The 17754-nt window shown below is 42.4% G+C and overlaps 1 protein-coding gene across 2 annotated transcripts in view; it reads left to right on the forward strand.

Annotated features, from left to right (window-relative positions):
- The first annotated feature begins 872 nt into the window (after positions 1 to 872).
- Positions 873 to 17754, forward strand: part of Rbl2 (RB transcriptional corepressor like 2) — a 50695-nt gene continuing 33813 nt past the window's right edge. The window contains exons 1-8 of one of the 2 annotated variants that reach the window (XM_059264541.1): positions 873 to 1179; positions 1870 to 2000; positions 3666 to 3866; positions 6607 to 6671; positions 10042 to 10170; positions 12695 to 12855; positions 12936 to 13000; positions 13978 to 14164. In XM_059264541.1, the coding sequence (XP_059120524.1) occupies positions 946 to 1179; positions 1870 to 2000; positions 3666 to 3866; positions 6607 to 6671; positions 10042 to 10170; positions 12695 to 12855; positions 12936 to 13000; positions 13978 to 14164 (1173 nt within the window). In that variant the 5' untranslated portion in view covers positions 873 to 945. Of the gene's footprint in view, positions 1180 to 1360; positions 1449 to 1869; positions 2001 to 3665; positions 3867 to 6606; positions 6672 to 10041; positions 10171 to 12694; positions 12856 to 12935; positions 13001 to 13977; positions 14165 to 17754 lie in introns of those variants that run through there. The other variant, XM_059264542.1, reaches the window with a different exon arrangement.

A 17754-nucleotide genomic window follows, 5' to 3' on the forward strand; every position in this document is an offset into this window, starting at 1 on the left:
CACACTCACCAGCACATACCTACAGACAGACAGACACACACACACACACACATACACACACACTCCAGCCACCATTAACTAAATGACCCAGACTCTCCCACATGCTGCCTCTGACTGCCCTTCCCTGTGTCCACAGACCTCTGACTAGGACAGCTCCTAGGTAGACTTTCTGGGTGTGCTTGGGCTGGCTTCGCTCCACGGCCCTCCTCTTGCTCTCTCTTGCCTTCTCTCTTTGGTCCCTGCTCAACTCTAACCTACTGGTGTAGTTGATGTATTCTAGATTACAGGTCATTAAGCTCCAGGTGGTAGTGTTTTCAGAGCTAATGACCATTACAATCGATCTATGCTGACATCTTTCTTCCATACCGAGGACCTCTTAATCTGCAAGCAATGTCACAGTCCAACAGTCAACCTCCTGTGATCACCCCTGCCTTCCCCAGGTACATCTCCAAATACAACCCACAGCTCTGGGGACAGCTCCTCAATGCCAACCAACACCAAGAACGGGACACAACAAACCTATAGCTGGGTGACAGCCAAAAAGAGTGCCCGAGCTCAGCAACAAACGTTGTGTGTCTACACCGGCAGTTTTCAACTGCCGGGGGTGGGAGTGGGGGTGGGGGTGGGTGACAAATCCTAAGCCGTTGTCACACGTAAGCAAGCCCGACCGGAGGAGGAGGAGGTGGTGGCGACCAAAAGGCGTGAAGGAAGCTTGTTTTGCGCTTTCTTCCTCCACGCCTTTTGGTCCCCCTGAGATCCCGGCCGAGACTACATTTCCCAGAAGGCTGTGCTCAGACTTACGGGTGCCCGCATGGGGCCGAGGGGCTCCAGGGGCGGCACAGCCGTGTTGCAAGCTGCTGACGGGCGGGCGGGCGCTTCGCGGTTTGAATGGCTGCCGGCCCCGGCCTTGAGCGCGTCTGAAGAGCCGCGGCCTCGGGGTGCACCATGCCATCTGGAGGCGACCAGTCGCCACCACCTCCTCCTCCTCCTGCCGCAGCCAGCTCGGAGGAGGAGGAGGAGGATGGCGACGCCGCTGACGGCTCACAGCCCGCGGGGTCCCCGGGCTCTCAGATCCAGCAGCGGTTCGAGGAGCTGTGCAGTCGCCTCAACATGGACGAGGCGGCGCGCGCCGAGGCCTGGGGCAGCTACCGCAGCATGAGCGAGAGCTACACGCTGGAGGTGCGCACGCAAACCATCCGGGGCGGTCGGGGGACTCGGTGTGGCTCTGGGGTCGCTTGGTGGTGTGCACCGCACCACTGCCCCTGCCCGGGCTTTGCAGCCGTCAGAGGAGACGAGTTAAGTTTCGGGCTTGCTTACGTGTGAGAACGGCTTAGGATTTGTCACCCACCCCCACCCCCACCCCCACTCCCGGCAGTTGAAAACCGGTGTAGACACACAACGTTTGTTGCTGAGCTCGGGCACTCTTTTTGGCTGTCACCCAGCTATAGGTTTGTTGTGTCCCGTTCTTGGGACGGGGCTTGAGGTTGACAAAAATGGCCATTCGGGCCAGTGCCTGTCAACTCTGCAGGCACCTCCCCTGCATGGGCCAATAGGAAGTGACACGGAAGTCCGGATTGTTTATCAGCTGCCTGTGCGTATGGCCCTTTTATTTTATATATAGCTTATGGAAGGAACAGGGTAAAGAGGCCCACGACTTGATGGTTAAGCAAGGTATTATTTAACCATAATACGGTGGTTGTGCCTGTGTCGTTCTGCTGAGTCGGTGTAGTTTGATACATGCATATTTTTTTAATCAGTTCACACATCGAATTCCCCCCTCTCCATTGATAACAATGAAATGCGGCGGCTTCAGACCTTAAAGATCTGAGTAACTCTGGACAAGTTTTTAAGCACTATTTTCTTTTTCAGGGAAACGATCTTCATTGGTTAGCATGTGCCTTATATGTGGCTTGCAGAAAATCTGTTCCAACTGTAAGCAAAGGGACTGCTGAAGGAAACTATGTGTCTTTAACTAGAATCCTTCGGTGTTCGGAGCAGAGGTAACTATATTAGAACTTGAAAAGTAGAATGTAGCTAAAATAAAAAACCTACAAATCAGACTGATAATGAAAATTCTCTTTGTTTACTATTTTCTGAGCATCTAACATGTAGATAGCTGAATTCAGAAACTGAGTCAAGGTTTTCCTTTACCATTTCAGAGTCAGGATCATGTTTTACTAACTTAAATATATTTGCATTTAAATACATTAAAGGTTATGACTCATTGTATAATGTTAATATAAATTTAAATAAAGATATTGAGGAGCTTTTGAAGATACTATGGATCAAAAAGGTAAATGAAATATCAATTATGTGGCATTATACTTAGATACATATGTATGAAACTTGTGTTTTAACGTACATTTTGTGTAGAATTGAAGCTGCACGTTCTCTGACCCTAATGAAATTCCTACATACATACTAATATATTTATTGCACCATTTAAAAACTCATGATTTTTATATGTATATGAGTGTTTGTCTGCATGTGTGTATGTGTACCACATGTGTTCCTGGTGTCTGTGGAGGCCAGAAGAAAGCACGGGATTCCCTGGAATTAGAGTTACAGGTGGTTGTGGGTAGCTGTATGGATACTGGAACAGACCTGGGTCCTTTGCAAGAGCAACAAGTGCTCTTAACCACACGCACCTCTCCAGCCCTACACTGCTTTTTTGTTTTTTGTTTTTTTAAAGAAAATTATTAGTAACCTGAATTTCTTTTGCTTGAGTGAATGCAGAAAATTATTGTATGTTCATAGGAAGGATGGTTTTAGTGATTAAATGAGTTAGTAATTAAATTAATGAATCTCAGAAACATTAAATGAAAATTAAGTTGCAGAATGCTACTTGTAATATGATACATTTTACATAAAACATAAAAGCAAATAAAAGATACTACTTATTTTTTAAGAATATATATATGTATGGAAAATTAACTTCACCATGGGGACTATAATAGGGGAAGTGAAGAATGAGATTAGGAAGATTTATAAATTGAAATTTTGAATGTTTTATGATAACTTTAGTGTCTTGTTTTTAAAAAAATTTTAAGATTCATTTTATTTTATGTGTCTAAGTATTTTGCCTACATGCATGTACGTGCACAATGTGCATGTTTAGCACCCAAGGAGGTCAGAAGAGGACATCAGGTCTCCTGGGACTATAGTGAAAGATGGTCATTAACCACTTGTGGGTGCTGGGGATTGAAGCCAGGTCCTCTACAAGAAGAGCAAATACTCTACTGCTGAGCCATCTCTCCAGCACCACAGTTTTAGTATTTAAAAGATCTGAGCCAGGGCCAGTGAGATGACTCCATGGGTAAAGACTCCTGCCACTCCCAGCAGAAGAATGTAAGTGGTAAGGTGGACAGTGGTTGAGGAAGGCACGCAGCATCAGTTCCTGGCTTCCGGTGCGTGTCCACACATCGCCTGCATGAACATGTGTACACATACACACAAAGAAACCAAACCCTTCATCGTCTGAACAAAGTAGATTCGGAGGGTTAGAGTAATAAGACAAATGGTGGGAGACAGAGCTAGTCAAAAGCACACGTTTGAGTTACGTCATTGTCAAAATATGATTTGATGAAATGACTTTGGTTTACTGTTGTATTGGCATAACATCACCTTTGTGTTATTAAAGTACCTCTTTTTATTTTTAATATCAGCTTAATTGAATTTTTTAACAAGATGAAGAAGTGGGAAGACATGGCAAATCTACCCCCACAATTCAGAGAACGTACTGAAAGATTAGAAAGAAACTTCACTGTTTCTGCTGTGATTTTTAAGAAATATGAACCCATTTTTCAAGACATTTTTAAATATCCCCAAGAAGAGCAACCTCGCCAGCAAAGAGGACGAAAGCAGAGGTAAGCTTCTGTTTCTATGATAACTGTAGTGCCTTGGGAACAGCCTTTCTCTGGAGCACAGGTCAACACTCATTAAAAAGAAACATGATTTCAGAAATTACCTTTTCCTAAGATGTTGGGTTTTTTTTGTTTGTTTTGAGACAGGGTCTCACTATGTAGCCTTGAGGGGCATGGAATTCACTCCGTAGACCAGGCTGGCCTCAAGCTCGTTCTGTCCTATCTCAGTCTCCTGAGTGGAGCTCTCCTTGACACCACAGTCCCCAGCCTTGTGGCAATGTGTTCTGAACTCTGATGCAAGCTTTCTTTGAGTCTTAGTAAGGCTACCATGATCGTTTATAGAAAAATACAAAATAGCTGTTTTTTTCTTCAGAGTGTCTAAAAATAACTTCAAATCATACTTGTTTGGGGTGTGTGTGTGTGTGTGTGTGTATCACCTGGTTCTAATTAAGAGGCTTGTAATATTTCTTTAAGAATTTTACATTTATGGGGGTTGGAGAGATGACTCTGAGGTTAAGAGTGCTGACTGCTCTTCCAGAAGACCCAGGTTCAATTCCCAGCACCTACATGGCAGCTCACAAGTGTGTGTAACTCCAGTTCTAGGGGATCTGACACCCTCACACAGACACACATGCAGGCAGAACAGCAGTGCACAATAAAATAAATAAATTATTAAAAAAAGAATTTTACATTTATACTATTCTGTACTTGCGGTAAGTGCTGGAAGCTGAATCCAAGGTTTCATGCATGCTACACACACACACACACCACACCACACATGCACACGCACACATATATTATTTTATATTTATTTTTGGGTTGTTTTTGCTTCTCTGAGATAGGGTCTTCTGTGTAGTCCAGGCTGGTGTCCAACTAGCTATTCTCCTGTATCAGCCTTCCAAGTGCCCAGATTACAGGAATGTTCTGCCACGGCCAGCTACTCTATCGGCTCTTGGCATTTTCAAGCACTTTCTGCTAACAGTCACACTAGTGATGTATGGCACTTACCTATGTGTGTGTTATGAGGCAAGCACCCTTCTCAGATGTGAACATGTAATAGGACAACCTTATGGGTCTTCAACTTGTTAGGTGCAGGAACATAAACTCTTCAAGGGCCATTGGAGCACCTGCTGAGTGGGTAGGCTCACTGCAGAATCCATAGGCTTTCCCACGTTTGTACTGCCTCTCCAGTATGACTGTGATGTACAGCTGTGATACGAAAGCTTGCCACTGTGTGTTAAACACAGCAACAAGAAATAATTGTTTAGATACCATGCAGGGGATGGGAGCCAAACAGAACCCATGGTCTCTCCTCTGAGGGCCGACAGTCAATCGAAGGAGAGGGAGTAACATACAGACCGTGTGGGTGCAGTAGACACAGGAAAGTGGGATTTCTGAGCAAAAGTAAATCTAATGAGCCAGTTTGATGGCATTCCATGGAGTAAGCAGAAATGAGTAGGATTTGGGCAGATGACTTGAGATCAAGGTGGGCCTTCAGTACAGAGGAAATAGCAATGGGCACAGAAGGAGGGAAGCCAGAGGGAATTGGGAAGCAGAGGTTAGTCAAGGTATTCCCAGAGTCCTAATGTTACAGAGCTGAAGTTTAGAGTAGCTTATGTATTACAAGCAAAAAACCCTACATTTTATATTTGAGGTCAATCAAAGTCATAAGTAGTTTATTATGTACTAGGGCAGAAAGGCCGTATCCTTTTTTTTCCCTCTGAGACAGGATGTCATCTAGCCCAGGTATCCTTGAACATGTTAAACATCCAAGCACGACCTTGAACTACAGATTCTTCTGCTTGCACCGCCTGAGTGCTGCCAGAAGCTGCCTTTAGAAGCACATCTCTGACTGTTCACTATGACCGTGGCCTAGTAGATTAAGTCAGGTATTACTCCTAAATACAGGAACTTTGATGAGCGAAGATCGAGGGCCGAAAGAAACAAGTGCTTGCTCATGTTAGCACCAGAACTAAACCGAGTCTCCTGCTCTTCTCCGGGGCATCCTGCTTTCCTTGATCCTTATTAAAATAGGTTCTGCGAAGCTGGGCATGATGACTCTAGCACTTGGCGGAGTCAGGTGTTCAAGGTCAGCCTGGGTTATGGAGAGCCTGTCTCAGAAAACAAAGACAGAAGTTGAGGTTCTTGGGATGTGACACCATAGAAGTCTGGTATAAGCACTGGCAGAGATGTTGGCAGGAAAGCCAAGCCAACGCAGGTCCAAAACTCCCATTAGCAGACAGCTTGGTCAAATAGAACAGGTCTCTTAATAGATGGAGTAAGACATAATAAGTGTGAGGATAGAATGCCTCCAAAGTGACCTCTTGTGATTTTACATAGACAGTGTGGAGTATCTTATGGAGAGGCCACAGTTGTAACTCTGCCTGCTGCCTGGAAGTGACCTCTTGTGATTTTACGTAGATAGTGTGGAATACCTTATGGAGAGGCCACAGTTGTAACTCTGCCTGCCGCCTGGGAGCAGGATGAGTTGTACTGTCATCTCAAGAATGGCTGGTTTTCTTTTTGTTATGTGTCTTGACCCCAAACCTTAGAAAGTTTTCCCCCCCTCTGAGCTGCCTTTTCTGCCTCCCAGCTGTTTGCTCTCAGGGTTTGGTTGAGGTGGAGCTTCTTGTCTGGTTTCACTCCTCTGCCTGCAGGCTTCTTTCACACCTGATTTGAGTCATTTGGGATGTCTCTTTGTAATTCTTGTATTTATCTTGTGACTTTGTTTTTCCCCCTCCAGGCGACAGCCCTGTACCACGTCTGAAATTTTCCACTTCTGTTGGGTGCTTTTTATATATGCAAAAGGTAAGAGAAAAGTAATATTTGGATAGGAATTAGCTAATCTACATTTTTAGGTGCTGATTTTATCAGCTGTATTTTGTATCAGGAAGAAAGCCTCACTTTTCATAAGAGACTCTTTAGACTATCTCCACAGTATCCACATTTCCTGAAATTAAATGACATGCCCTCTCATTTTCTTCTTGCTCCACATCTCTTTGATGAATTGTGAGTGGAACCACTCACTCTGTGTCAGCTGTGTCTGGGGCTGTGCTCTTCCTAAGACCTGTCTGGTTCACTGAGTGAGACTGAAGGCCTCAGAGTGGTTCTGATGACTTCCCACAGGTAACATGTGTCTAAACTTAACCAGACACTTAGAGTCTTTTTCTCTCCTTACTTTAGGGTCATTGTTAAGTAAAATACAGATGACTTGAATAAAATCACTGCTGTATGGAGACAGTGGAGCAAATAACCATGAAAGCAAAAGGCTAATGGGTGCACAGCATATTCAGCCTGGATATGCAGAACACAGGGGTGATTCATGTCCCAGGTGGCACAGAGCTGGGCAGAGCAGAAAAACATGCAATTTTAAACTTAGGTTTTATTTGTCTAAGGCTTGCTGTGCAGGCCAGGCTGACCTGGAACCTGTGACTCTCCTGCCTTGAACTCCCTAGTCTTAGATTACAGATGTCCCTGCCTATCTGAGAATGATTTCTTAAATTTTCTATTTGATATTTTTGGTCTGTTGATCAAAGGTAACTGAAATTATAAAAATAAAACCATGAGTAAAGGAAAATTACTGTGTAAGAGATTCCCTCTATCAGATCAGCTGTGTCAACTCAATAATGCTAGGATTTGAATCCAGATCTCTCGTCTCTGGGTTTGATGCTAAACGTGAAGGTGTGGTCTCCAGGTGTGATGTGATTGCAGCTGGTCCTCTCTAGCTCAGGAGTCCTCCATCCTCATCTGAGCTGTATGCCCTAGCTGAAGGGGGAGTCTCTGTGAGCTTCTTAGTTGTGCTTTCCATAACAACAATGCTGGCAGCATTCTATAGTGCAGTCAGAAGTGATAGATGTGGCCCGGGGTGGGGTGCCTGCTTAGTGTGCACAAGACCCTGGATTTGATCCTAAGCACCACAAATATAAAACAAAATGAAATAAATGTGGCATAAATCAATGATCTAAAATAAAATCTTAGGCATACATAAACTTTCGGCAAAGGCTCCCACATTAGCTTGTGTGGAGGATAGGATAGTAATCTTGTGATTGTATTGGATAGCTGTGTGACTACTAGGATTTTGATCTATTTTGTGTGCCTAGGAGCGAATGTATTTGCTAGTGTCTAGACTATCAAAATGACTGCAGAGTCTCACTTAGGCAGGAGACGCCACACTTAGCTTTGTTTTTTGAGATGGGAGTCTGTCTCTGTTGCCCAGGCTGGGTTAAAACTTCCAATTATTGAGTTCAGGTGCACAGCACAGCTCAGTGTGGCTTCTGTGGTGTGCTTGGGTCGGTTCTCCTGGGTAGCTTAGTTGCTTTCATTCAATGCTTGGTTTATTTGTGGGGAAGATAGACTGTGCCTGCAGCATGTGGACATTTTAGATCGTCTCATTCCCAATAATAAGCTAATTATTTGTATGTTTGTTGATTTGGTATGGCAACTGTCACATGAAGGGCTTTTTGAGCAGAAGACCACTTCCTGTTTTCATAAAATCACATTCTTGAACAAGTAAGCCAAATCTAGAGGTCAAGTCCTTCCATTTTTCTGTTATCTCTTAATTAAACAATAAAATAGCCGGTGAAGGGAGGTCCATTTGTGAGGTCAGGGTTTGGGATTGTCCTAGAATTTAAATTAGAATGCACTCTTTGGGAGCGTTTCAGCCCTTGGTTAGGAGTCACAGTGCTGCCGCTTTCTCCTCTGCTGCAAGTACACACAGGGACAAGTTCAGACTTGCGGCTGGTGGTGGCTTTGTAGCTTATAACCAGTAGGTGTGGCTTCCTGTTTTATGTACAAGAATAGGAGCAGGTTCTTAATATTTGACCTTTTATAGTAGAGGCAAGCAAGTTAGCTGGCTGCTATTGATGCAGAATTTAGTCTCTTAGTAACCATCTGCCTTTCTGGCAGCAGCAGGCTTTTACTTATTTATTTTTTTGCTTAGACTTATCCCTCAAAGAAAAAGCATCATATATCCTGAGACCTAAGGTAGGTGGTAACTTTCTTTGGAAGGAAGCAAAGGGGGAAAATCTAAGACAGACCCAAATGAGATAAAACCAAGCGTGTGTGATGCATGCATTCAGGTGGACACTGTGTGTAAAAGTGTGGTGTGTGCCTTTGGGTCTGCACTGTGTGCCAAAGTGTGGTGTGTGCCTTTGGGTCTGCACTGTGTGCCAAAGTGTGGTGTGTGCCTTTGGGTCTGCACTGTGTGCCAAAGTGTGGTGTGTGCCTTTGGGTCTGCACTGTGTGCCAAAGTGTGGTGTGTGCCTTTGGGTCTGCACTGTGTGCCAAAGTGTGGTGTGTGCCTTTGGGTCTGCACTGTGTGCCAAAGTGTGGTGTGTGCCTTTGGGTCTGCACTGTGTGCCAAAGTGTGGTGTGTGCCTTTGGGTCTGCACTGTGTGCAAAAGTGTGGGGCGTGCCTTTGGGTGGGCACTCTGTAAAAGTGTGGGGTGTGCCTTTGGGTCTGCACTGTGTGTGAAAATGAAGTGTAACAACAGCTCTTCAGACATACTCGCCAGCACTGTCACTGGAGTTGTTCAGTGCTCTCTTAAACCAGCCCTGCACATTGGTAGGCCTGGGCTTGTGGTTGTTTTTTTGCTACAAGCATTGGCAGTTATCCTTGGGATAGTAGCTTTTGAAGTCAAATGTCTGTATTTGTGTTCTGTTGAATTAATGTGTATGAACTTTGATTACTATATAGAAAAGTATTTTAAATTGTTACCATTAGGGCTCTGAAGAAAGGCTCTCTTCTCTTTAGAGTATATATATGAGAAAAATCATATATGAATCATTTTCCGGTGGTTTACCTCTAAATATTTCTAGTAATTTTCACTTGCAGAAAAATTTTTTATGTGAAATAATTTATTACAGTTTAAGAGAGTTGCTAAATTTTTTCTGTTCAGAATTCCAAAGACTAGACCAGTAATAAAGTTTTAGTTACTAGCTACTTAATAGATGCCTATTAAATGTATATTGAACTTAAGTAAAGTTTTAGTTTTCATTAAATTTTTAGACATACATTAAAATATCAGTCCTCAAAACATAAATTTGCCAAAATACTTTATCACTCTTGAACCAACGTGGTACGATAGTATATGGTGTCATTAGAATGAGAGGAAGCCGTTCTTTAAAACCTTGTAAAGTGGATACTGAGTTAATGCTGTGATTTTATGTGACCCCATAGGCAACTTCCCCATGATTAGTGATGACCTGGTGAACTCCTACCATCTCCTGCTGTGTGCATTAGATCTAGTGTATGGAAATGCCCTGCAGTGTTCTAATCGTAAAGAACTTGTGAACCCTAATTTCAAAGGTAAGTGTCTATGTGAAACCTTTTTGACAGCTCAAGCTTCTATAAGATTTTTAGTCTTGGGAATTGCATCCCCAAATCTAGGTTTGCTAGCCTCAGAGAATGTGAGTATGGGAACATTTCTACCATCAGAGTCATACAGAGTACTTACACTGAAGAGTCAGCATATCTACATTTTCTTAAAGTTTTATTTTATGTGCATGGGTGTTTTGTCTGCATGAGTGTTTGTGTACCACGTGCATGCCTGGTGTTCTCAGAGGCCAGAAGGAGAGTGCCAAATCCTGTGGAACTGGACTTAGAGATGGCTGTAAACCATGGGCGCTGGGAGTTGAACCCGGGTCCTCTGGAAGAGTAGCCAGTGCTCTTAACTGCTGAACCATCTCTCCAGTCCCTAAGTTACCCCCCTTTTTAAAACAAAAGAAAGTATCACCAGTAAAATATAATTTAGTCTTAAATGAGAACTTTAGAAGTTTTTGAAAAATATATTGAAAAAGTGAAGAACTTAAAAACTCAGAGTATGAAAGATAACTCTGAAGTCATGGTAGTATTTTTCACTGTTAGCAAGTTTTGTGCACTCCAGGTAGCAAAAAGAATTTACTGAGAAAATGTCATTTCAACTCTTTTGCTACAGGAAAATAGAATTCTAAAATAACAAGATCTTTATTCTCTAGTGACAAGCATGTGAATCACAGTCATTTTGGCAATGCATATTCTAGGCTTTAAATGATGTAATTTCTATGAGCCGTACATGTCAATACTCAGAGTGTGCAGTCTAACTGTACTGCCGATTCTGTTAGAAGAACACCGTGAAAAAATTCGGATTGTCATTTTGGGCATGGTTTCAATTAGAATTTCAACTTCTCTATCAGGGTTGATTTCAAAATTAGTGGAGTTAGTTACTACAATTACCTGCCGCTCAAAAAGTTGAGACATAGGGCTGCAGGTAGAGTTCCCTGACAGATTGCTTGCCTGGCCCTGAGTTTGATCTTTGTTACTATAGAACAGACAAAAAAGTAGAAAAACAAAGCAAAAACCAAATTCTAGATTCCATTTGAGATTCTTTTGATTATGTATGTCCATCTAATAAATGATGCAGACGTTCCAAAATTCAAAAGGCTGCACTCCAAACCTTCTGGTCAAGCGTTTTGGACAAGGGTCACTTGACCTTTACCCTTTCTGTCCTCCTTTCCCTCTTCATGTCATTTTACTCTTTCCCTTTATTTTTACTGGGAACTGAACCAGTGTGCCCTACATCTGTGCTTCCATGTGGTAGTTTTTATGGTGTTCTTCTGGTTTTACCTCCTTTAATTTTCTTTGAAAATGTTGTGTTCTTATGAAAGTACTTTATAAATCAGTATAAGGACATCTGATATGATCAAGTCAAAGTGGGTGATCTTTGAGCTGTGTGATTAAAAAATCGTTGCATTTTAGTTGGGGGCAGGGAGGAGGCATGTACATGCCACAGTACACATGTACATGTGAGTACACATGTACACATGCCACAGTACACATGTACAAGTGAGAGGCCAACTTGAGGGAATCAGTTGTCATAGAGACCAAACTCAAGGTGTCAGGCTTGGAAGTGGGGCTTTACCTGATGTGTGTGCCATCTCACCAGCCTGAATTGGGTAATTTAAAATAATAATAATAACAGTAGTGCATTCTTAATGTTAATTATTAATATATTAATATTATAATGATCTGTTATTATTAATTTGTTTGCTTGTTTTGAGACAGGGTCTCTGAAGCTCTGGCTGTTGTGGAACTCTCTGTGTAGACCAAGCTGGCCTTAAACTCACAGAGATCCACCTGCTTCTGCTTCCTTAATGCTGGGATCAAAGGCGTGCACCACCACACCTGGCAGAACTGTGTAATTTTTTAAGTGGTGTTTTTGTTTTGTTTTGTTTTTTTCATTTGAATGTAAGCCTTATTTGCAGAATACAATTCTTATGTTTTTGGATATTCCTGCAATAGCTTTTTTTTTTTTAAGTTTTCTAGCAATCTTTAGTCACATAACAAATCTCTTGAGTAGTGATATACTTTATCTTCATCTCCATTTTAAAAAGTACTTAGCCGAGCGATGATGGCGCACACTTTTAATCCCAGCACTCGGAGGCAGAGGCAGGAGGATCTGAGTTCGAGGCCAGTCTGGTCTACAGAATGAGGTCCAGGATGCTCAGGACTGTTACATAGAAAAACCCTGTCTCAAAAAACAAACAAAAAAGTACTTAGTTTATAATGTATATAGTCATTTCTTTATGTGAGACAGGATGTTATAGCTCAGGCTGTCCTTCCAATTCATGATAGTCCAGAGCACTGGATTATAGGTGTGAGGCAATGTGTCTGGGCTAAAGTGTCCTTTTTTGCTTGTACTGAGGATGCCACATATTCAGATTTTTCTTCAGTTTTGAGGTATATATAAATTAGTTACACATGTCAATCATATCATGACCAGACTCACTAATAGTTATGTCTCAGCTGATTGGTGCTGACCAGTATCTCTGTTTTGTGATTTTATACATCATAGGCCTATCTGAGGACTGTCACCCTAAGGATTCTAAACCTTCCTCTGACCCACCTTGTGTCATTGAGAAGCTCTGTTCCTTACATGATGGTCTAGTGTTGGAGGCAAAGGGAATAAAGGAGCATTTCTGGAAACCCTATATTAGGAAACTTTTTGAAAAAAAGGTTGGTAAGCAATGATATAAGAATGCTTTCTGGAAAAAGACTTGGTTGCATGTAATATAAGGACCCTCTTTTCATCATAGCTCCTCAAGGGGAAGGAAGAAAATCTTACTGGCTTCCTGGAGCCCGGCAACTTTGGGGAGAGTTTGTGAGTACCGTGCTGCCGACTGCTGTGATACTGAGTTATCTGTGAGGAGACCTCAGTGCTCAGCCTTTGGACTGTTCACACAGTGCTTTATGGTAGAACTCAGAAAACACAACACTTCTGGAAACCTCTACTATAAGTTCATATCTTTAAGCCCAGTGAAACTTGTTTTTGTTCTGTTTAAAGTTTTATTAGTCAAGATTTTAGATTATAAATTTTGAAATTGGATGTTTTTGTGCTGGGTGTGATGGCACTCGTCTTTAGTCCCAGCACTCAGGAGGCAGAGGCAGGTGGACCAAAATTCAAGGCTAGCTTGGTCCACACAGCTAGTTCTAAGACAGCCAAAGCCACACATAGAAACCCTGTCTCAAAAAACAAAACAAAAAAAACAAAACAAAACAACAACAACAAAAAAAGCGAGAGAAAAGAAATGCTTTTGTACCTAGCCATCAGGTACACGACTGACATCCCAGGACTTAGGACCTGAGGTAGAAGACTGTAAGTTTGAGGCTACTTTGTTTAAAAGAAAAAAAAAGTTAAGAAAAGGGAACAGAAGACAGGTTTTTGGAACTATAGAGGTGACAAAATGTCACCAGGTCTTCAGAGGTGCTAAGAATAGCTGAGGAAGTGTTCCTACATGATCATATACCAGTTATATATTAATAGTCCAGGCTTACTGTTTTTATACTCAGTTTAGTATAATTAAGTGTATTGAATGCTTACTATTATTTGTTATTGCTATTATTAGCTTATTGAATGCAGATTGGTTCAGAGTCCCTACCTTGACACACTATTGAAAAACTATGCTCAGGGTGTGCTGGATACACAGAGTAAAGCAAGCTACATCTTCTCTTCAGTTTTTGTAATGAGCAATTATTCTATTGAAATAGGACTTTGAGAAACTTACCAGATTTTATAGTAAAAAAATGAAGTAAGTGGTGTGGAACACGAGCTGAAATGGTGGCCCTGTTTCCCCACAGTAAGGCTGTTAATAAGGCTTATGAAGAATACGTGTTAGCCGCTGGGAATCTGGATGAACGGATATTTCTTGGCGAGGATGCTGAGGAGGAAGTTGGGACTCTCTCATGGTGTCTGAATGCTGCCTCGGGTACAGAGAGTGCTGACCGAACGCAGGTGAAAGACATCTTACAGCAGCATCTTGACAAGGTGAGCCAAGCCAAGTAGAAAAGAGGTGAGCCCTGTGTGATGTCAGAGCATATCTCAAGGTCTTGGGAGACGGGGGGCTGGGACAAGGGGAAGACAGCCCACTGTCCTCTTTTCATAAGAGTGTGTGCGTGTGCGTGTGTGCGTGTGCATGTGTGTGTGCGTGCGTGTGCGTTTGAAATCTGTGGTAAGGAAAAGAAAATTCAAGGTATCTTACTGAATTATTTATTTATTTATTTATTTTGTTTAGTACCAGCTTTCAAAGGTTTTAGTTAGGTTTGAGAGGGGAATTGACTATTAATCTGACAGATATGTCCTGCTGGCAGTCTTTGCTTCTGGAAGGATGGACTGTGGTATATACTCTGCACAGTGGACACAGGAGGCATTTAGGAAATACTAATTAACCCTGACAGGGGCCTGTGGATCTGTGGTCAGTCTTTAAGAAAATTCTATTGAACTGAAACCAAAGTTTAGGATGATGAAAACTAGTGACTCTAATTTCCCTTCCCCGTAACTGAGAAGCTTCCGACTTGACACTGGTCTGCTTGTTCTCTCTCTCTCTCTCTCTCTCTCTCTCTCTCTCTCTCTCTCTCTCTCTCTCTCTCTCTCTCCCTCTCCTTTTCTTTTGTTGTTGTTGAGACAGATCTCACAATGCATCCCAGGTTAACCTCAGATTCATAGTGATCATGCCTCAGCTGCCTAGGCACTGAGATTATAGATATGATCCACCATTTGATAATACTCAAATGGTTTTATATGCTAGGTTATGTCCCAGACTCTGGGAAATACAGCAGTGGACAAAACAGCAACAAACAGCCTGTCCTAAAGAAACTTCCATTTTAGCTGGGGAAGACAGGCAATAGCTAACCGAATAGTTGAATGTATAATATGTTGGATGATGGTACCTGAAGACAAAGTTGATAAAACAGTATTGTGAGTGGGGCAGAATGGATGGACCTTGGGGCCCACTGTAGATGTGCTGGCTGGAAATGTCTCTGAGAGGCTAGCATTAATAGATTCCTAAGATAACTGAGGAAGCAAGCCTTGGGTATAACAGAGAAACTGATTTGAAGCCAAGAGACTAGCAACTAACTGCAAAGGTGTGAGGTAGGAACATGTCTGATGTGGGAGGCACGATGAGAAGGTCTGTGTAGTAAGAACATAGTTCCTAAGGGAAGAGTCTCAAGATGAGGTCAAGGAGGAGGAGACAAGGAGGTCATTTAGTCTTTGGAAGCCACTGTAAGGACTTTGGCTGTAATTGAGATGAAAGCTTTCAAGAGAGTATTTGAAAAGATGAGCCCTGTGTGATGTAATGAACATTTTTGAAGATCCTGGGAGAGGTGGGGTCATGGCAAGAGGATGTTAAGAGGCTATTTGAGCAGCTCTTCATGGTGGCTTGGTTAATAGAAACATTTGTATTTGGACTACAGGACTGACTGATATTTGGATTATGGTATCAGAGAAATAAGCCAATGACAATCATTGGGTGAATGATGTAAGTGTAAGTCCTCAAACAGGCCTGTGAGGTCCTAAGTGATGTGGCCCTGCCACTCTGTTTTCGTCCTTCAGATATGGCAAGCATGCCAGCTCAGCGCTTTTGCCCTTACTATTGTCTCTGCCTAAACATGTTTCTTCAAGGTACTCATGTGGCTTCCTCATTTTGTTTCTGTTCTCTGCTAAGTTGATTTCTGTAAAATAATAGCCCAACACACCCCACCTTCGAGACTTCTCATACTCTGCTCTTGGTGCTCTTGGTATTATGGCACCTGACAGCACATAAGTAGGTAATTGAACTGTCTGTTCTGTCTTTCTGCATTAGACTGCAAGCTTCAGGAGGGCTGCAACTGGTGCCATATACAGTGCTTGCCCTGTAGTAGTTATCCTTACAATTCACTCTGGATATTATCAAGATTTAAAGTGAGGATTATTAGCACATTGCATTTGAGATGTCTTTTGGGGATCCTAGTTGACTAACTGAGTGGGCAGTTTAGAAATGTATTACTGGAGCTTCCCGGAGAGGTTGGATTTGTGGTTGTATGTTCTGGAGTCAGCTGGGTGTGGATTGTTAAAATCACAAAATGAACATTCCCATCAGTGAGTTGTTGGAGAATAAAGATCTAAAGGAGGCAGAGTTCTGGAGCACACCAAACCCTGTCCCCACTGGAAGAAGATATATCTTAGTTGTTGTTGTTGTAGTTTGGGTTTATTGAGACAGGGTTTCTCTATGTACCCCTGTCTGTCCTGGAACTCTCTCTATGTAGACCAGGATGGGCACGAATTCACAGAGATCTGCCTGCCTCTGCCCCCTGAGTGCTGGGATTAAAGGTGTACACCAATATACCTGGCCTAGTATTTTTTTGTATCATCTCTGTATTCAGACCTGAATTAAAGGAAAGTACCCCCTAAGTGAGAATGCACAGGAAACTGTAAAGCTAAGCCCCTTAGCAGTGCTACAACACGGGGAAGCCCCATGTTGACCTTGAGGGCTTTGGGCAGGAGGCTGTGGTTGATCACACCTAGTTTCTATGAAACCAATGCTGCTTGTGAGTGAGATTGTTTTGTGTTGCTGGCTGCTGTGACTTCTTCATATGCATCCAGGGCATTTTTATCTCACAGTACAGGCAGGTAGTGGTTCATGTGCAGGGATGTGGGCAGTGCAAAAAACCAAGATAGCAGCAGCCCCTGATGCACCTAACTCACCCAGACCATTCTATTGCCTTTAAACAATAATATGAATTTCCTTGAAACAAAACGCAAGTCTCAGCTCTGCGGTTAAGACATCTGGAACACATAATTAATTCTAGTTAGTGAATCTTTTGGGTTTTTCCGTGTCCTGAGAATTGAACAGTTCGTTCTGTTTCTAAGTAAAAGCTTTGCTATGCATTTTTGAAAGTCTAGGATGAATATATTCAATACTTGGGGAAATGCTGAATTTTGAACATTAAAAACGCTTTAAGCTAGCAAACTTTCAGAGTTTCTTTGGGAAGTTAGAAAAGCTGATTTGCTAGCATATATACTCATGCTTAAATTCTTGGTCACATATTTTTCATGTGTATGTTCAAGAATGTTGGCTCATTGGCTCCTCTGAAGGTCTGTCTGCTCGAGAAAAACTGTCATGGGTTCTAGGAATTAAAGTCAGGGGATGACTGATGAGGACTTAGATTTTTATTTTTTATTTGTTTTTTTGAAATGTTTACCTTCTAAAGTAAATTTGATACATTGATTTTTATTTAGGTTAGATTCAAGTCATTGGTTTCATGTGTCCGTCTCTGAGTGTTAGTCACAGCAGTGAGTTAAAGCTGTGAAATCAGGTTTCTCAGCGATTGGCACGATGCTCTTGATGTTTTCCAGTGTGATTCCCCTTGGCCCTGAGCATGAGCTCTGAAGGAGAGCTACTGGAGAGCTAGAAGGTATATGTGTAAGTGTACACTGCCGTTGCGCTCAGCCCTACACTGGCATAGACCTCATCTTTAAGATTTACTTAACGAGAACTGTTAGTTGCCTGGAGTGTGTATTATTCTTCTTTGGAAGAACATCTTTAGTTAATGGAAGCTCTGAGTGGAATTATGTCTAAATTCCCAAAATGGCGATGT

The sequence above is a fragment of the Peromyscus eremicus genome, chromosome 5 (assembly GCF_949786415.1).
Source record: "Peromyscus eremicus chromosome 5, PerEre_H2_v1, whole genome shotgun sequence".
Taxonomy (NCBI): domain Eukaryota; kingdom Metazoa; phylum Chordata; class Mammalia; order Rodentia; family Cricetidae; genus Peromyscus; species Peromyscus eremicus.